Source organism: Antennarius striatus, chromosome 9 (genome assembly GCF_040054535.1).
Source record: "Antennarius striatus isolate MH-2024 chromosome 9, ASM4005453v1, whole genome shotgun sequence".
Lineage (NCBI taxonomy): Eukaryota > Metazoa > Chordata > Actinopteri > Lophiiformes > Antennariidae > Antennarius > Antennarius striatus.
Window position 1 is genome coordinate 15200044 of NC_090784.1, and position 18775 is coordinate 15218818.

At 40.0% G+C, this 18775-nt stretch overlaps 3 protein-coding genes across 4 annotated transcripts; 2 read left to right on the forward strand and 1 right to left on the reverse strand.

The window, feature by feature from the left end:
* Positions 1 to 2289: 2289 nt before the first annotated feature.
* zgc:174935 (uncharacterized protein LOC796019 homolog) lies at positions 2290 to 7598 on the reverse strand. 2 transcript variants are annotated; one of them, XM_068323852.1, is made up of 5 exons: positions 7476 to 7598; positions 5743 to 6347; positions 3868 to 3922; positions 3551 to 3665; positions 2292 to 3459 (listed from the first exon to the last, which is right to left on the reverse strand). In XM_068323852.1, the coding sequence occupies exons 2-5, from the start codon at positions 6034 to 6036 to the stop codon at positions 2898 to 2900; spliced, it is 1026 nt and encodes a 341-aa protein (XP_068179953.1). In that variant the 5' UTR covers positions 6037 to 6347; positions 7476 to 7598; the 3' UTR covers positions 2292 to 2897. The 2 variants fall into 2 exon arrangements, with proteins under 2 accessions (XP_068179954.1, XP_068179953.1); XM_068323853.1 differs by lacking the exon at positions 5743 to 6347 and having other exon boundaries at positions 2290 to 3459; positions 7476 to 7596.
* On the forward strand, positions 7580 to 10491 carry si:dkey-87o1.2 (uncharacterized protein LOC796684 homolog). Its single transcript, XM_068323855.1, has 4 exons — positions 7580 to 7876; positions 8079 to 8133; positions 9372 to 9489; positions 9685 to 10491. The coding sequence occupies exons 1-4, from the start codon at positions 7580 to 7582 to the stop codon at positions 9716 to 9718; spliced, it is 504 nt and encodes a 167-aa protein (XP_068179956.1). The 3' UTR covers positions 9719 to 10491.
* A 3587-nt stretch (positions 10492 to 14078) lies between these two features.
* Positions 14079 to 18165, forward strand: them4 (thioesterase superfamily member 4). The gene is made up of 6 exons (XM_068323961.1): positions 14079 to 14428; positions 14835 to 15027; positions 15388 to 15550; positions 16030 to 16140; positions 16956 to 17080; positions 17161 to 18165. The coding sequence occupies exons 1-6, from the start codon at positions 14300 to 14302 to the stop codon at positions 17205 to 17207; spliced, it is 768 nt and encodes a 255-aa protein (XP_068180062.1). The 5' UTR covers positions 14079 to 14299; the 3' UTR covers positions 17208 to 18165.
* Positions 18166 to 18775: the final 610 nt, after the last annotated feature.

Below are 18775 nucleotides of genomic sequence, written 5' to 3' on the forward strand. Positions count from 1 at the left end.
CACACACACACACACACACACACACACACACACACACACACACGACATTGTGTCCTTGTTGACATAATAAACTAACCTTCATTCATGCATTTTCTTGCAGAAGAGATGCAGAACTACACAGATGACAAAGAAAGACACAAAGACACACACACTCACACCTATGGACAATTTGGTGTGACAATTTAGATAAACTGCATGTTTGTGGAAGTGGGAAGAAGTCAGAGAACCCGCACAGAGTCCACACAGACACGGGTAGAACATACAAACTCCACACAGAAAGATATCAAACTTGGAACCATCTTGTTGTGAGGAATCAGTGCTGCATAAACTAACCTGAACTGGTCAAAGTGCTGTTTTAGTGTTGCTGGAAATGTTCTATTGACATGAAAATACGGAAAAAATATCCGCCAGGAAAATTTTACAAAGATTTTGCTCTAGAAAACTCTCTGATTTGAAGATGCACTTCAAAATACATTTTTGTTCTGATCAAGATTGTTCTGTATTATAAATATTTAATTTTAAATGCAATACAAAAAGAATTTAAGGACCACCCCCCCGTCAGAAATATATGATAATGCTGGAGATTGAAATAGAATACAAGCCACACAGCCATTCAGCCCAGAGAGAAATATTTTGCACTGATTGTACTATCAGGAGATTTTGTCTCTCCTCTTCCTGGTTCATCTCAGTTTTTTTATTTATTGTCGGGGTGAATGGAAGCCTGCTTTCATCTTGACCTTACTGATTTTTCTTCTACATTTGCTTTGACACAATATTTGCATCAATTTATCACTACCTATGTAATAATGTAACCGCAACAAGCCAGTGTCTTATTGTGCCGGTTCAGAGGCCAAATAAGGAGCCTATAATGACTTGCATGCTAAGTTGTACAGTAAGGAGGGAGAGACTGATCTATACAGGTTGGCAAGACAGAAAGACAGAGATGGAAATGACGTGCAGGAGGTTAGGGTGATTAAGGATAGAGATGGAAGTGTATTGACAGGTGCCAGTAGTGTGAAAGAGTACTTTGAAGAGTTGATGAACGAGGAGAATGAGAGAACAAAGACTAGAAGAGGTTGATGTAGTGAACCAGGAAGTAATAAAGATTAGTCAGGCTGAAGTGAGGAGGGCATTGAAGAGGATGAAGAGTGGAAAAGCAGTCGGTCCTGATGATATACCTGTAGAGGTTTGGAAGTGTCTAGGAGAGGTGGCAGTAGAGTTCCTAACTGGGTTGTTCAACATGATCTTAGATAATGAGAAGATACCTGAGAAATGTAGGAGAAGCGTAAGGGTGCCCATTTTTAAGAACAAGGGAGGAAGACCAAAGAGGAGGTTTATGGATGTAGTGAAAAAGGACATGAAGGTAGTTGGCGTGAGAGAAGAGGATGCAGAAGACAGGGTTAGATGGAGGCAACTGATTTGCTGTGGCGACCCCTGAAGGGAAAAGCCGAAAGGAGAACACTAAGAATCACTACATACTGTACGGTATTTAACCAGGTTCATAGGTGGGCATTTCATAAACGTATTAGTCACCAGACAATGACAAACTGTTGTGAAGAACCACTTATATGTATATCGATGTTTTAATGAACTTCTTTGTGAATGCACAACCTTCCTTCAATATTTTGAAGAACCACTCCTTTTTTCCAGTGCCATGAAGGTTCTCAGAATGTTATTGTGTCAGAGACAAAGTGAAGACCTGCTGCTGAAGAGTCACACTGACGCTCAAGAGTATCAAACCTTCATGTAAATGCTGTGAGGCCATGCATGCAGGGAATCACATGGCTGTGGTAGGACAATTCCTTCCAATGACACACTCACTGTGGTATAAGACTCGATTTAAAGGTCCATTAAGCCTAATTGCTAATACTGTAGTTGAAAACATTTTAAATTAATTCCACCATTGCCAACTCTCCTGAAAGAAATATGTCCTGTCAGAATAAGTCAGACTCTCGTAAAATTTCTTTTGCTGTAGTTCAATCATGGACTATGGTTATACTGTAAATGCCACCATCATAAAGACTGTACATAAACCATTTATAATATTAATCATTCTACTTTTCATGGTAAAGAATGTACGTGACAGCCTTGGTTTAATTAAACAAGGTACACTAAACAATGTAGTCGCTGTGAAAATTTTCACAAGCATTTGTATTGTTTTAATTTTACACAGTACTAAAGCTTTTCTTCCATTTGCTGTTGAAGAATATAGAGCTTTTTACTGTAAAACATGGAGAAAATTCCTGTATTAAATATGTGCTGTATGGTTACATCAATCAAAAGTATATTTTCATTGAGTATCTATACAACAGTACAAAAACTAATTCAAATTAGTCCCACTTTTACTAATGCTAAAATAAAAAATTCAAAGCATATGAGAAAGCAATCCAATATAAATACAAAGATGCTGAATACACACCCAATTTTATTAAAATAAAGTTGGTTCTTTGAGTTATAAATCAAAACTTAGTGCAGATCATTCACAAATCCACTGACAAAAAACAAAAGCAGGAATGGATGAACTCCTGAAGTAAACCAGCACAAAATATTGGCATTGTGATATAAACTGTTTATTGCAAACCCTTATCCACCAACATGCAGATACAGAAATAACTGACCCACAACAACATTTTCATTCATCACTTTGTTGCATAAAATAAATAGAAAGAAATACTCTATCCATCAATCCAAATAATGAGTCCATGTCCTGAGTAGTCCTGAGTTGAGCCCCTTCCTATACAACATCACAAGAGATCTGTAAAACAAAATGCTTTTATAAAAACAGATGGAAGACCTCAGCTCTTCTTCTCTTCACTGGTTCAGGCTCCTCTTGTTAATGAGCTCCCACTTAAGGCCTATGTTCTTAGGCACCACTAACCCTAAATCGCTGGAGGAGCTTAAGGGCCTGCAGGGGCCTGAGGAGGAGCTTGAGGGACCGCAGGGGGCTGAGGAACAACAGGGGCCTGAGGAACCACAGGGGCTGCAGGGGCCTGAGGAACCACGGGGGCTGCAGGGGCCTGAGGGACTGCAGGGGCCTGAGGAACCACAGGGGCTACAGGGGCCTGAGGGACTGCAGGGACCTGAGGAACCACAGGGGCCCGAGGAAAGGCAGGAGCCTGAGGCCCTGCAGGGGCCTGAGGAGCCACAGGGAATGCAGGGACCTGGGGAGCCACAGGAGCCCGAGGAAACGCAGGAGCCTGAGGCCCTGCAGGCGCCTGAGGAACCGCAGGGGCTGCAGGGGCCTGGGGAGCCACAGGGGCCCGAGGAAACGCAGGAGCCTGAGGCCCTGCAGGCGCCTGAGGAACTGCAGGGGCCTGAGGAACTACAGGGGCTGCAGGAGCTGCAGGGGCCTGAGGAACCGCAGGGGCTGCAGGGGCCCGAGGAACCACAGGGGCTGCAGGAGCCGCGGGGGCCTGAGGAACCACAGGGGCTGCAAGGCCCTCTGGTTTACACAGTGGGCTTAAAGAGAAAGAAACATTAGTGAATACATAGAATTGGTCATGGAAGTTTAAATAAACATGTCCAACTATCTTCCAGGTTTTAACCGTACCTGGCGACCTGTGAATCCTTCGGCACAAAGGCGCAAACTGGGCTCCTGCCTTGTAGTTGGTTCTTCAGTAACGTGACTTCTCTTTGCCACTCTGCTTTTTCCTTGTCAGTTGAAACTGTGAATATTGTAACATGACACAAGTGGTATGTTTGACAAATTAAAAGCAACTACTACTCCTTGAGTCTAGAATTTGCTATTAAGGACAAATAATTTAAATTACATTTCAAGCTGCACATCTGATTGATAAGAAAAGGAAGCAGTCACTTCCTGTATTTTTCTCAATCAATGAATGACACAAGAAGTAAAGAAATGAGGACCTTGGAGATGATTCATCTCCGTCTCTGCTACAGCCAGCTCATCTGTTGCAGATTTCTGCAAGTGGAGGAGAGAATGTCAGCATTGTCACTTTACATTGATCAATGTTCTCACGTTTCTTTAGTATTTCACTTTTTTTTCATAGCATTTATGTTACTAAGCATTTAAGTACACTTCGTATTTTATCTTATTTAACAATTCTTTGGGGCGGCATTAACGTAGTCCACAAGGTCTTGGGCTGGAGAGTGGAGGATGGCCAGTTTAAGACCCATGTTTGGCAAAAATTTCGGTGTGAACTGGCAGTGGAGAGGTGCCAGTTCACCTCCTGAGATCTGCCAAGCGCCCCTGAGCAAGGCGCTGTCCCCCCTTTTAAGTTGCTCATTGAGGTGCACCATGAAGGAGCTGCCTGCTGCCCTAACTCTCATCAGCATGCCTACAGACCTCCTGTGTGTGTGCGCGCGTGTGTGTGTCACTGGCCTGTACTCACATATACTATGCACGTGATTAACAACATATACCAACGCTAGAGTGGAAGAATAATTTCCCTTCAGTGATTATTCATAAAGTTGATGTAATCCTAATCTTTAACTCTCTTTAGGGAGTTAAAGACTAAAATTAAATCAAATTTGGCCGTACATCCTTTCCTATTACAGTATTTCATTTTTTGTCCGCTATGCAATTTGTCTGTGTTATATTCTACTTATATTGAGAAATCTTAATCTGCTGTGAAAGCACAAAAAGACAAAAGAATAAAGACAGCTTTATGTGAATCAAGGAATGTGTGACAATGAAAAGCCATCGTGATGACAGGTCCAGCCAGAATGAGTCACAGAGAGCAATGCCTGTCTAAAAGTGACTCCTGATTATGTTCTTTTACACGGATCCACCTCATGCCAGAATCACTACTACCACCTAGTTCCCTGACCCCTTAAACTCACTGCTAGCATGTGAAATCATGTTTGTCATCAGGAGTTCATGAGATAAACGACAATATGATTTTCCATGAATGGCAGGGAAAAACACATTTTTTACCTAATTTCTAACCTGTCATAGATAATAATAATAATAATAATAATAATAATAATAATAATAATAATAATAATAATATTATAAATGATGCATTTGAATGACCGTATCTATGTTAGCTACACACTGGTGGCAGTATCATGACCCTTCTCAATATGGTGACTTAACAAAAGTCACCATCTCCCTCCAAATATGTACTTTAATATTTCAGAAATGCTGGTGGAGCATCAAGAAACGTCTGTATTTGATACTAGTGGTCTAATAATATTGCTTATGATAGTAGGAAGCAATAAAAAAATATTACATCTCTCAGAAAGTGAAAGGGTCAGCAAGAATCTGAAGCCATCTCTTTGGTGCAATCAAGTCCACGCCGATCCTGATTTATTGGACAATCGTGTGTCGGAAGAGCCATTTCTGACTTCTGGAATATATTTATTACCACGGAGGAAGGCCTCATGTAATCTGCGGATTATTTTAAGGGCGGCATCTTAATTTATATAATTTAAACGTCAAATTATTTACATACCATCCAACGAATTAGAAAAACTTTGGATTAAAAAAAAATTACTCGCTCGCCTCAGGCTTGTCACTCCGAGAGAGGAGACTGGATTTTCCAGTTGGCGATAATTTTGGTTCTTTTCCGTATCAGGTGAAACAGGTTTGGCGCATGACGCGAATTAAACAGGCGATAAAGCCGGTGGTAACTCTTAAAACATATTTGTCAAAAAGCAAAGGAACACTCGTGAAACTATTTTCCAGATCTGCATGATGCATGGTAGCCTTTTAAGAGAATATCATCTATTTTCACGTCACCACTGGTCATACTCCCGCATCTTGTATTTTCCTCCCACCTTGAGTCCATCGCAGACTTCCTTGTCAGCCCTCGTTTCTTCTTTTTTCAGTTCCGTCACGTCTACGTCTGACAGTAACTGGTTTAGCTGAACCGCTTTGGTTTTTATCAGGTCCTCTATACCGATTTTCTCGTTGTGATACTCTTCAAGCACATCTTCAGTCACCCGCATCTTAATATCCATAATCATGCTCCGTTTATCCTCTTGCGCCTGCTCCTTTTTGCGTATTTTCATTAATGGCACCAAAGCCACAGACACGAGTATAGTCACAGGTATAAACAATTGGACCTTCATGTTTGTGCTGCGGAGGCTCCTTATGAAAGGTACGGGTTCTTATTAATGCTACTCGTCCTACAGGTGTCACAGCACAGCTTCTGTAACTTCCATGTGAGGTTGTGGGTTGGTGAGTCCTCCGTCGGAGCGCAGCGCGGCTCTCCGTGTCTCTCTGGTTACACCTGTCTGCGCTCACTGGAACTCAGTCAAACTGGAGGCAGCCTCACCTGCGCGGCTGGATTGGATTCTTTGTGCTCATGTCTGTCACACTTCGAGCTGCGCACATTCCCCCGGTGTGTCAACAACCACACGCCCTTTTCCTCCACTGTTCTCTGTGAAGAGTCAGGTTAGCCCAGCTGAGAACTGCAATGTCCTGCACACCCTTCTCAAACATTACCAACAAACCAGCAAACAGGATAAGTCTCTATTGGTCTGGGCCCTTCTCCATAAAACAAAAGTGGCAAAATATGACCAAAGTATTCTGATTCGTCTGCTTGTTTTTTAAAAAAAAATTAATTAAGAAAGTCACTGTAATTTATGATCATGCGGCAGGCAGGCTGAAAGTTCAAGGGTCAGTTGTTGTTTTTAAAAAAATGGACTTCAATCAAAAATAACTCATAGATAGATAGATAGATAGATAGATAGATAGATAGATAGATAGATAGATAGATAGATAGATAGATAGATAGATAGATAGATAGATAGATAGATAGATAGATAGATAGATAGATACAAAGGTATGCATGTGGGTAGGAAGGTTGGAAGTTAGTCAAATACTTAAATGATCATGAATGAAATTTGGGAAATACCTTTTTAAGTTGGTAAATTACAATATATGTTTTAGGTTGTTTTATGAAAATAGCATGTAATGTTGGCATTTCATGTGCTCTTTGGATAAATCCATGTGTAATGCACTGCTTATGTTTCAAATAATCATTGTTCTTTTAAATCTTTAAATGAACAGCAGACTTGAAGGCAAAGATACAAAGATAAACACTGTGGAGGTAAAAGGTAATGATAAATGTGAGAGATGCTACGACAAAACATCAAAAAGTGTATTATGATTTTTTTGCTTTAATAATAATAATAATAATAATAATAATAATAATAATAATAATAATAAAGACAAGGACTAGTAGACCTGTTTGCCATTTAAAATATGAATTACATTTTATATGGTTGCTATGGACTCTTGTCACTAACACACCTGTCGACCCCCTTTTTTTGGCAATTTTGCCATTATTTTCAAATTATGTTGAAAACCAATGCGCTTTTAATTAGGACTACCATAGTAGTAGATAAATTTGCCGTTTAAAATATGAAATACGTATAAAGAGTGGGAATCTGCTGTCGTCCGTGGGGACAATAGGACGCATAACGAGTCACCCAGAATGGACTGGGTGGATCGCCACGCCCAGCTGGCTGAGCAGGTAGAACAGCTCCTGAACTGCCAGTCACACCTGGAGAGAGCTGGAGGAGACGGCCAGGTATGAACCAGTGAACACAGGCAGCTCCGACCAGTCGACCTCCCTCGTTGATCCCATCTATCCTCATCTCAATCGCCATGAAGTTCTCCATCGTGATCCTCATCCTGAGCGCGGCTGTGATGGTCGTGATGATCTTCCAGGCCGTCCGGCAGGAACTGGACCTGCAGAACTCAAAAACCCGCATGGCGGAGAACGCGGAGGAGGTTAATAGGAAAGAGGCAGCCATTAACGAGGTGAAAAACAAAGTGATTGAGCTGAAGACGAAGCTGGCTTCCCTTAACGCAAAGATGGACGATTTGAAGAAGACGAAGGCAAACGCTGAAAAATCAACATCTGACTTTGACAAAAATCTGCAGACCTGTAACAATGAAAAGGCGAGAGAGACGCAGTTGTTTTAACATGGCTTCCCACCCTTCATTAACATTAAATACAGGACCTTATCACTTTTCAGGATGCACACGAGGTTAAATATTGACCATGTCAACTTGGCAGTGCCGTCTAAATATTTGATTGTTCTCACATTGTCCACCTAGTCTATCTGTCCTCACATACTTTCACTTCTTCCTTTATGTATAGGCAAATGCTCTGATGAGGAAGACAAACATTGAAGTGGCTATTTCTAAACTCAAAGGTAAGCCAGATTTCTTTTCACCTTCATGGACAGTAAAAGTATGCTTCTATGTCTCTAAAAAAATTTCTCTCTCAGAAGAACCCATTTAAGAAGTTATGGGATTTTAAAAAAAAATTCTGCTTGCATTCAAAACAGTTGAACTAGATATGATGACAATAGGGCGTAGTGGTTAGTGCTGTCGCCTCACAACGTGGCGGGTTCGGGTTCGAGTCCCGCTCTGTGCAGAGTTTGCATGTTCTCCCCGTGTCTACGTGGGTTCTCTCCGGGTTGTCCAGCTTCCTCCCACCTCCAAAAGCATGCACTTCAGGTTCATTGGCCGGTCCCAAATTGCCGTAGGAGTGAGTGTGTGTGTGCATGGTTGTATGTCTTTGTGTGTGGCTCTGCGGTGCACTGGCGTTGTACCTGGAGTGTCCCCCGCCTCACACCCTATGCCAGCTGGGTTAGGCTCCAGCTCACCGTGGGCGGATACAGCGGCAGAAAATGAATGAATGAATGATGAATATAACCATCAAGACTCCATCAGCCTTCTGGTGCTTCCTGTTACTGCACATTGCAAGCAGATACAAATCTGTGCCTGGCAAAAGCTAAAGTAGCCACTGTCCTTAACGTTAAGCTTAAAGGCCTACTCATGCTTAACGTTAAATTATAAAGATACAGACAAAGCTCTATGCTACTTTTTCCACCCTTTATTTAGGTGTACTATTAACATTTTCTCTCCTGTAAATATTTTCATTGTTGTCAAACTTTTGGACACTTTGCTTCCACCTTATGGATGCAGCAGTGTCAAGCTGAAAGAGACTTGGAATGAGCTTTTGACAGATGCATCACCAGAAAAACATACATTAGAGGAAATTAAGACTCACTCATACTCCTATGTATGAAAATAATTACATCTGTTTTTCCTTTTTATTGTTTCGATAGACATTTGTTGCATCTTGCTTGAGTTATGGCTGTACTGCCCTGAACAATTTCTAGGTTTACTGCACCATTTTATCTGTTTTGTCTCGACTGTAAACTTTCAGAATATGCACTCAGATGCCGATATTGTGAATGGAGCATGGGAAAAATACTCCATCCACATCTGTTTTAAACATTGAGTGTAAATGAGCGTTAATGGCTAATTTTTTTTTTGTTTTTCTGAAAATCAAGTATTTGTTGTGACCTAAAAGTGAAAATTGTTAATTTTCTCCAGTTTCTGCATTTACATATTTTGCTCCATTATGCTATAATTTCTTCAGCAAGTCACGTAGCAGCTGGACTAGCGGCTAAAGACACAGTTCAGAAGTTGAAAACTGAGATTGTGGATCGAGACCGAGCCATTTGTGTTTTTGCTGATCTCACCAAAACGGAAGCACAGTAAGATTTGAATATCCCTTTGCATTTGTAGAGTTAGATGGTCAAGAACATCATTGACCCTCACACATTGCAGTTATAACATGGCAAAATCATCTAGTAGACCCATGATTGTAGAAGAAAGGATGTGCGGCAACCTCATCCCATCTGGATGTGGCTCATTAAATTAATGTTCCATGTCTTTTTTTTTTTTTGCAGGAATCTGTGTGGTGCCATTGGAAATTCACATTAAAATCAACCCGGAAACACTTTTTTGTAAAAGAACTAAATTTTTAAAACTATTTACCTCTTTTGGTAAGACAAATGTTAAATATATAGGAATTTGAGAATGTGTTGCATAGTTTTATGTATGATTTTCCTGGCTGTTACCAATCATATTTTGCTCTTTAAACTGTTTTGATACTAGAAAAAAATGGATTGTGATATCATAAAAAATACAGGAAATGGATTTTTGTGTGGACATAAATGGTGATGGTGGAATACATGGGGTTAAATAATCACTTGAGTTTTGCTTATAGTGAGCAAAAAGCAAAAAAAAAAAAAAGAAACGAGTTTGCTTTATTTGCCTTACTTGACATATCCTGCAACATATCATGCTGTACATGTACACACTGGGATGTCGATGCTGAAAAAATATTGTAGTCAGCATAAAAAGTAGGGTTCAGTTCTTGCATAATTTATTTAAGTTAACTGAGATGAATAATTGTTTCAAAGCAATCTTTTTTATGAAGTCAATTAAGTTAAATTAATTTGAGATATTTAGTTAATAACTTGAAACTAGCTGAAAATCTAAGTTAGAAATCATGTTTAGGAGTCTAGAAGCTCTATTTATTAATACTTCCTGCATTGGTTTCACTTAAGTTTTCCATGCTTGAATGTGACATGACACCATAAACCCATATATTCAGTGAGGTTATAAAAGTGGTATTATGAACATTATCTTGCAAGAAATTTGTGAATTTTGTAAATGAACATAAATTACAGTAACTACACTCAAAATAAAAATGCAACACTTTTGTTTTTGCTCCCATTTGTCATGAGATGGACTTAAAGATCTATAATTCATTCCGGATACACAATATTACCATTTCTCTCAAACATTGCTCACAAATCTGTCTAAATGTGTGATAGTGAGCAGTTCTGCTTTGCTGAGATAATCCATCCCACCTCACAGGTGTGTCACATCAAGATGCTGATCTGACATCATGATTAGTGCACAGGTATACCTTATACTGCCCACAGTAAAAGGCCACCCTGAAATGTGCAGTTTTGTCTCACAGCAAAATGCCAGATGCCACAAGCATTGAGGTAGCGTGCAATTGGCATGCTGACAACAGAAATGTCAACCAGATCTGTTTCTCGTACATTGAATGTTCATTTCTCCACCATAAGCCGTCTCTAAAGGCTTTTCAGAGAATATGGCAGTACATCCAACCAGCCTCACAACCACAGACCACGTGTAACCACACCAGCTCAGGACCTCCACATCCAGCAGGTTCACCTCCAAGATCGTCTGAGACCAGCCACTCAGACAACTGCTGAAAAAAATTGGTTTGCATAACCAAACAATTTCTGCACAAACTAAGAAACCGTCTCAGGGAAGCTTAACTGCATGCTCGTCGTCCTCATCGGGGTCTTAACCTGACTCCAGATCGTTGCCGTAACAGACTTGAGTGGGCAAATGCTGACATTCGATGGCATCTGGCACGTTGGAGAGGTCTTCTCTTCACGGATGAATCTGGGTTTACATTGTTCAGGGCAGATGTCAGACAGCGTGTGTGGTGTTGTGTGGGTGAGCGCTTTGCTGATGTCAATGTTGTTGATCGAGTGGCCCATGGTGGTGGTGGGGTTGTGGTATGGACAGGCATCTGTTATGGACGAAGAACCAAGGTGCATTTTATTGATGGCATTTTGAATGCACAGATACTGTGATGAGATCCTGAGGCCCATTGTTGTGCCATACATGCATGAACACCTCATTTTTCAGCAAGATAATTCCATGTTAAAAGGATCTGTAAACAATTTTTGGAAGCTGAAAATGTCCCAGTTCTTGCATGGCCAGTATACTCACCGGACATGTCACCCATTGAGCATGTTTGGGATGTGCTTGACCGGCGTATACAACAGCGTGTACCAGTTCTCACTAATATCCAACTTCGCACAGCCATTGAAGAGGAGTGGACCAACATTCCACAGGCCACAATTGACAATCTGATAAACACTATGCGAAGAAGATGTGTTGCACTGCATGAGGCAAATGGTGATCACACCAGATACTGACTGGTTCTGAGTCCCCAGACCCCCAATAAAGCAAAAAAAAAAAAAAAACCCTGCACATTTCAGGGTGGCCTTTTACTGTGGGCAGTATAAGGTACACCTGTGCACTAATCATGATGTCAGATCAGCATCTTGATGTGACACACCTGTGAGGTGGGATGGATTATCTCAGCAAAGCAGAAGTGCTCACTATCACACATTTGGACAGATTTGTGAACAATGTTTGAGAGAAATGGTAATATTGTGTATCTATAATGAATTATAGATCTTTAAGTCCATCCCATGAAAAATTGGAGCAAAAACAAAAGTGTCGTGTTCATATTTTTGTTGAGTGTATATCACTTCTGATCTTTCATGTAATACATTGATTTTTAAAAATGTAGCACAAAACTAAAGTTATCTCAAGGCAAACATTTAATGTGTCATCTAGGGAAATGGTCACGTCATATCCGTAATTCCTTAAACTATTTTGCCCCAGTTTACGACAAAAGGTGATTGAGAATATCTTGTTCTGTGGCACGATCCTCTATCGCCCCCTAGTGTCGAGGTAATATAGTGAAACGTCCTGAATGAGTGTTAAGTTAGCACAGCTTGACTGAAGCATGTCTTTCAGTTCAACATTGGAGAAGTGTTAAAAAATTGCCAAGTCTTGCAAGTAACCTTAGTGTGTTACAAGATGGCTAGATTTTTTTTAAATTAGTAAATGATTATAATTATGACAGCTTTCTGTGTAAGTCATCCAGGTCAAGGTACATCAAAAAGAGCAAACCAGAGAGGCGTTCAAGGTGGAGGTGCACTGCATCAGCGATCAGCTCTGAGCCCATTCTTGTTTGCTATGGTGATGGACAGGCTGACAGAAGAGGTCAGACAGGAATCTCCATGGACTATGATGTTTGCATATCATATGTATGATGTTTGTGATCTGCAGTGAGCGCAGGGAACAGGTGGAAGAGAAGCTAGAGAGTTGGAGGTTTGTCCTGGAAAGGAGAGGAATGAAAGTTAGCCGCAGTAAGACAGAGTACATGTGTGTGAATGAGAGGGACCCAAATGGAAGAGTGAGGTTACAGGGAGAAGAGATCAAGAAGGTGGAGGATTTTAAGTACTTAGGCTCAACAGTCCAGAGCAATGGAGAGTGTGGAAAAGAGGTGAAGAAGCGTGTACAGGCAGGATGGAACGGGTGGAGCAAAGTGTCAGGTGTGATGTGTGATAGAAGAGTTTCAGCTAAAATGAAAGGAAAGGTGTACAAAACTGTGGTGAGACCAGCGATGTTGTTTGGTCTAGAGACAGTGTCACTGAGGAGAAGACAGGAGACAGAGCTGGAGGTAGCAGAGATGAAGAAGCTGAGGTTCTCTCTGGGAGTGACCAGGAAGGATAGGATCAGGAATGACTACATCAGAGGGACAGCACATGTTGGAGGTTTAGGAGATAAAGTCAGAGAGGCCAGACTGAGATGTTTTGGACATGTCCAGAGGACAGATAGTGAATATATTGGTAGGAGGATGATGCGTTTTGAACTGCCAGGCAGGAGGCCTAGAGGAAGACCAAAGAAGAGGTTTATGGATGAAGTGAAAGACGAAATGAAGGTTAGTTGGTGTGAGAGAAGAGGATGCAGAAGACAGGGTTAGATGGAGGGAATTGATTCGCTGTGGCGACCCTTGAAGGGAAAAGCCGAAAGGAAAAGAAGAAGAGAGAGGCTTCCTCAGTTTTGAAAAAGCCTTGTAGATGAGACATGAAACGTCTTCACCCAGCCTAAAGAAAGTCCAATTGATTCTCTTTTTGCTGTAACATTGCTGTTCAGACAGTAGAAACTCAGATGTTAATTTTTTTGCTGATGCCTATTTTTTTTTAACTCTCAAAACTTAGTCTCTTAATGTCTTAAACATTTTATGAAAATGTTGCTATTGGAGTTGTGCCAATTGAGTTTCCTGTAAAATCATGTTGGTTTGACAATTATTTTAATTTAATTTAAATTAATTTTTAATGAAAAAAAATTAAAAATCATGTAGATTTTGCAGTTATTTTAATTAAATATTATTGAGTAAAGAGTTGACTTAACCAGTCTTTATAAATATTTAATAATCATGAGTAGTTTATGAAAATTTGAAATTTGTACACAGCTAAAAATTTCCCGTTTAAAAGAGGTTTTAAGGCGTTTTAACATTGTTTACTTATGAGAGTGCGAGGGATCGCTATTAGCCAATGACAGTGACAGATACAAATCACGTGACCACAACAATTCCATCTGGGCTAAAAAAAAACAAACGTTTTGAATTCATCAATAAAGTTGTTTGAAAGAAAAAAAAACTTCCGTAATCCCGGAAGTTGAGTGGCGCAAATAAATCTGGGTTATGAAGGTGGTTAAAACTTGTTTTATGTTCGTATTATTTCAGCTAACTGTGGGTTAAATATGTGAACATAGTTACGTAGGAGCTCTTCAATGCGACATTGTCGTTAATTCTAACCGCTAGACGGTCAATAGAACTTCTATCTGGCTGTGTGCGGGAACCTTTCCGCTTTGCTAGTCATCCGAAGCGACATGCAGACGATGACCCGTCTCGGTCCAACACTCAAAGGCTTCCATCACTTCGGGTCAGTCTTACCCAAAGCGACTCCACTCCGATCGACCAGCGAACCAACCAGCAGTACCCTGGTCTGGACCAGGAGGGTGGGTGACATTAACTGTTCAGTGTTGTGCGCTATGGAGCTTCATAGGCATCCATATTCATTCCAAGTCTTTGGGGAATAACAGAATTGTACATTTTTTAATGTCTTTGTGAATGGAATAGTGGTGAGCAGTAACATTCTGTCGCACTCCCATTTGTAGGCTTATGTAGCTATGTGCATTCAGCTCCCATTGCTGTGATAAACTGAACAGCAGTCTGGTGTAAATGATTGAACAGTAGTTGGTGATGGTGCTCAGATGACCTACTTTATATCTACAAATGTTTAGACCGGCCTGTCTAATAACATGAACCAGAAACAGATGTGTATGTGTCCCAAAGTGGGCAGGAAATGGACAACAATGGAGTTTATGTCCGTGTCATCACAATCACTGTATCCCGGTTCCACAGGTGCAGACAACATCCTGTAGTTTTAAACTGAAGGACCTCAGCTTGCCTAACTCCTCATGGAGCTCAGAAATGATGAGGCTGTATGAGCATTACAACAACCAGTGTAAGGTGGAGCTGGAGGGGGGAGGGAAGCGTGAAGGGCCGTGGAAGAGAATGCCCAGCTATGATCGCTTCTTCAAGAAGGAAGATTCAGGTAAGAGTGCAAACTGTGAGGATAATAGTTTTTGTTTTTTATGGGGTTTTTTTTTGGTGATATTTGGATTCCTTCTGTTCATCCTGTTTCATCCCATGTGTGTGTCCTGTATTGTCCCCAATGCTTGTTTCGAAAAACATTTTCTTTAAAGTTTTCTACACACAAGTATTTGTGTTGGCATTCTAGCATTTTTGTCTTTGTGTATTCTGTTTCCATGGTTACAAATTAAATGAAGATGCTTGTTGTTCATGAATGTTTTGTTTTCATGGTAATGGGATCAAGCTGCTGCATCCTTTGTATTACATTTATAATATTTGAGCAAAATGGGATGACATTTGTTTGTGTGTGTTTTCCCAACAGGTAGATTGAGTTCTGATAAGACAATCTTGTCAAAAGCTCGTCTTTTTATCCGCAGCATCAGAGAGCTGGGGGCAGCATTTGAATTTGTTATATTTAATAACAGCAAGGAGCAGAAATGTGTCGGCATTTTCCAATGTGGACCCCTTCTGGAGGGGCCCCCAGGGTGAGATGACTGTTGTTGTTTACACACAACCTATGTGTGTGTCTCTGTGTGTGTGTGTTTGCGTGTGTGTGGAAGTTTTTTTTAATGAATTTGCACATAAATGTTTTGTATTTATATACTATTCTTACTTAATTCACTCCATGTAAACATCATTGGAATGTATATTAAAATAGTTTGACATTTTACATTTAATATAATTTAGTGTGCATATACAATTCGTCTGGGTGCCTTTGCGGAGAAGCCCGACACACATACAGTTTTAATGCAGGATGAATGTTTACTACTTGGTTCTTCAATTAGAATTTCTTTCCATTTCCTCTACCTGTACATTGCAGATTTCCACTGAGGCAGAAACACCAAATAAATAATTTGCAAAAACAAAATTATGTGTCAAGCTCAGTTGTTTTATGTCTTTAAATCTCTCGAATCCATACTTGTGAACTGTTAATAATTAAACTGCAGTATGTGTTTGTTTCCAGACATGTCCACGGGGGAGCAATAGCTACTATGATTGACACTCTGGCAGGGGTTCATGCTAATCAACTGTCTGGCTCTTCTGTGACTGTCTACCTCAACATCACCTACCATAGGTACAAGAATACATTGTTCAGACATGTGGTAGATAAAACTTTATGAGACTTAAAAACTACAATATTTTTTCACAAGCCTTCATTGACACATCTGTCATGTGTTGGAGATTTGGAGATATTTACTTATATTTCAAGCTGCAAATTGAATCAAATTGAAAAAGTAAGTTTTTAACAGACATGCATCAACAACAAAAATTTGCACGGACAGCGTAAATAACTGGCAGAATGGTGGACCGGTGGGTGGCGCTGTTGCCTGACAGCAGGAAGGTCCTTGATTTAATTCTTCCCCATGTCTGCGCATGTTCTCTAGGGTTTCTCCAGCTTCCTCTCGCCTCCAAAAACATGTAACTTTGGAGAATTGGTTACATGAATATTAACCAATTATGATAATGAATGGGTGTCTGTCTTTCTATGTGTCCCTGTGATGAACTGGCAATTGGTCCAGGGTGTACCCTGCCTCTCACCTGTGGATAGCTGGGATAGGCTCAGGTGTAAACTGTGACCTGGATTTGGATAAACAGCTGAATGAATGCCTGGAGGACCTAGATAGCCAAGATAAATTAATATATGAATAAACTTAAATAACTTTCTTTTGTCTGTTCTCTGTGAAATGCAAATGTGGCAGGGTATCTTGAATATTCAGTGAATTGTTAGTGTGTAATTCCTCCAGGGATGAATATTTGCTTACTTAAAAATTCAATCATTAACTATATACTGTACAGTATTTACAATAATCCCACTATTGCACCCTTGTACTGTATGACGACTATCTTCTATGACCCATTTCCCACAAAAGACATTTTTCTTTTTGTTAGTCCCATCCCACTGGGAAGCACTGTGTTGATTGAATCCTCTCTGGATAAGAAGGAAGGCAGAAAAACCTTTTTGTCTTGTAAAGTGACCAACACCGATGGCTCCAAAGTGTACACAGAAACAGCAGGTATTGTACATATTCATACACAGATTAAGATTACATTTTAAATTTCTGTATTGTTACTATTCTTTTTCATTGTTTTGCAGCTCTGTTCCTGTTCATAGAAATACATAACCTAATCCAGGAGTTGTGATAAAGATGCAAACTGAGGCCAGTGTGTGTGTGTGTGTGTGTGTTACTAGAAGTGAGGGTCTTACTCAAAATTTACTCCACATCAATATTTTCTATCCACCAAAAAAGCCTCCTGTGTTGCACTTGAAATTAATAACGAACCAGATGAAACTTGACAGTTTAATGAATATTTTGATACTTAACTGACTGATGCTGTTATCAATCCAAGATATAAAGTATTGCATTTTTTAAAATATAGGCAGATGATGTATTGATATTTAATTTATTTTGAAAGTGAACCTTAGGTGTCACTTCAATGTGTTGTTGCAAACAGTCACGTAATTTAATTAATTTCCCTGCTTCTTCCTGAAAATGACCTCCATAATGGCATATGTTCATTTTATAAATGATTGCTTTTGGATGTGTTGATGTGTCCCTTTAGTTCAACTGTTGCAATGGGTGCTTTTTTATTTTGTAGGCATAAGAAAATATGTGTGGTTTAGCAACGTGCAGGTTCAGAGCAGTTGACAATGTGATGTTAAGGAGACTTAAGGCCTGAGGGAGGAAGCCGAGTCTGAGCCTGCTGCCGTGGGCATGAAGCCTCTGTGTAACTGAATACTGACTTGGATGTGTTCAGGTTCAGACTCAAGTGTTGTAATGTTTAATGAGGACTGCATCTCTATGGTTACTATGGTTACATCTCTAACACTGGGGCATGCCTTGTTCCTACACTAAGACGGACTGTTCCAACCTGGTCAATGGAAATGAAGCTGTAATTTTCTTTTTTTTTTTGTTTCCTCATTATAAAATAGAATCTAATATTGTACACTACCGCTGAAGAACAATTAACAGATAAAAAATTATTATGCATATTAATATATCAGGCAGTCTTATAGTTCATAAAATAAATACATGTGAATTATTGGACATTTTTGTTAACTTTTACCAGCACTGCAAAAATAATGCCATCCAGTTTCATTGTATTTCAATAAAATCTTTTTGGGAATTTCACATGATAAAAAATTCACTGTCATATTTTGAAATCACTGTTTTTTTTTATATTAATGGCCAATAATCTGAGTTATCTGTTGAATTTATTTGACTTCAACGTGCACAGCAAGTCAGTTCTTACCGCATCCTTGTGTATGCAGTGGTTATTATCAGGTCCTGCACACTGAGTTGTGTTTTGCAGTAAATTATTGGTCACCACTCTCCAAACCATGGAACTACATTTAACGTCAGTTCTCTCACTTTGGTCTGACATGTGGTTTTGGGTGCAATGGGCTCATCACAGTACAGATCTGATGGTCTCCTAGGGGCCCCCTCACTTTTTAACCTCATAACTAAAGTCTAAGGTGTGCTTTTGTGCGTGTGTGGGCTTGCAGATGCACTACAAATGAACGGCAGTATATTTTTTTCCTGTGAAGAGCCATGTGGTCAAGTTGGGTTTTAGGAAGTGGGTGAAGTGGGGGAAGCTGTTTTTAACTTTCAGTTAAAACCACCTGCAAAAAACAGTCCACTCAGATGTTTACAGAACTGTTTTGTGCGGAGGATATCTACCTGAAAGCACAACTTACAAAAGCTTAATAA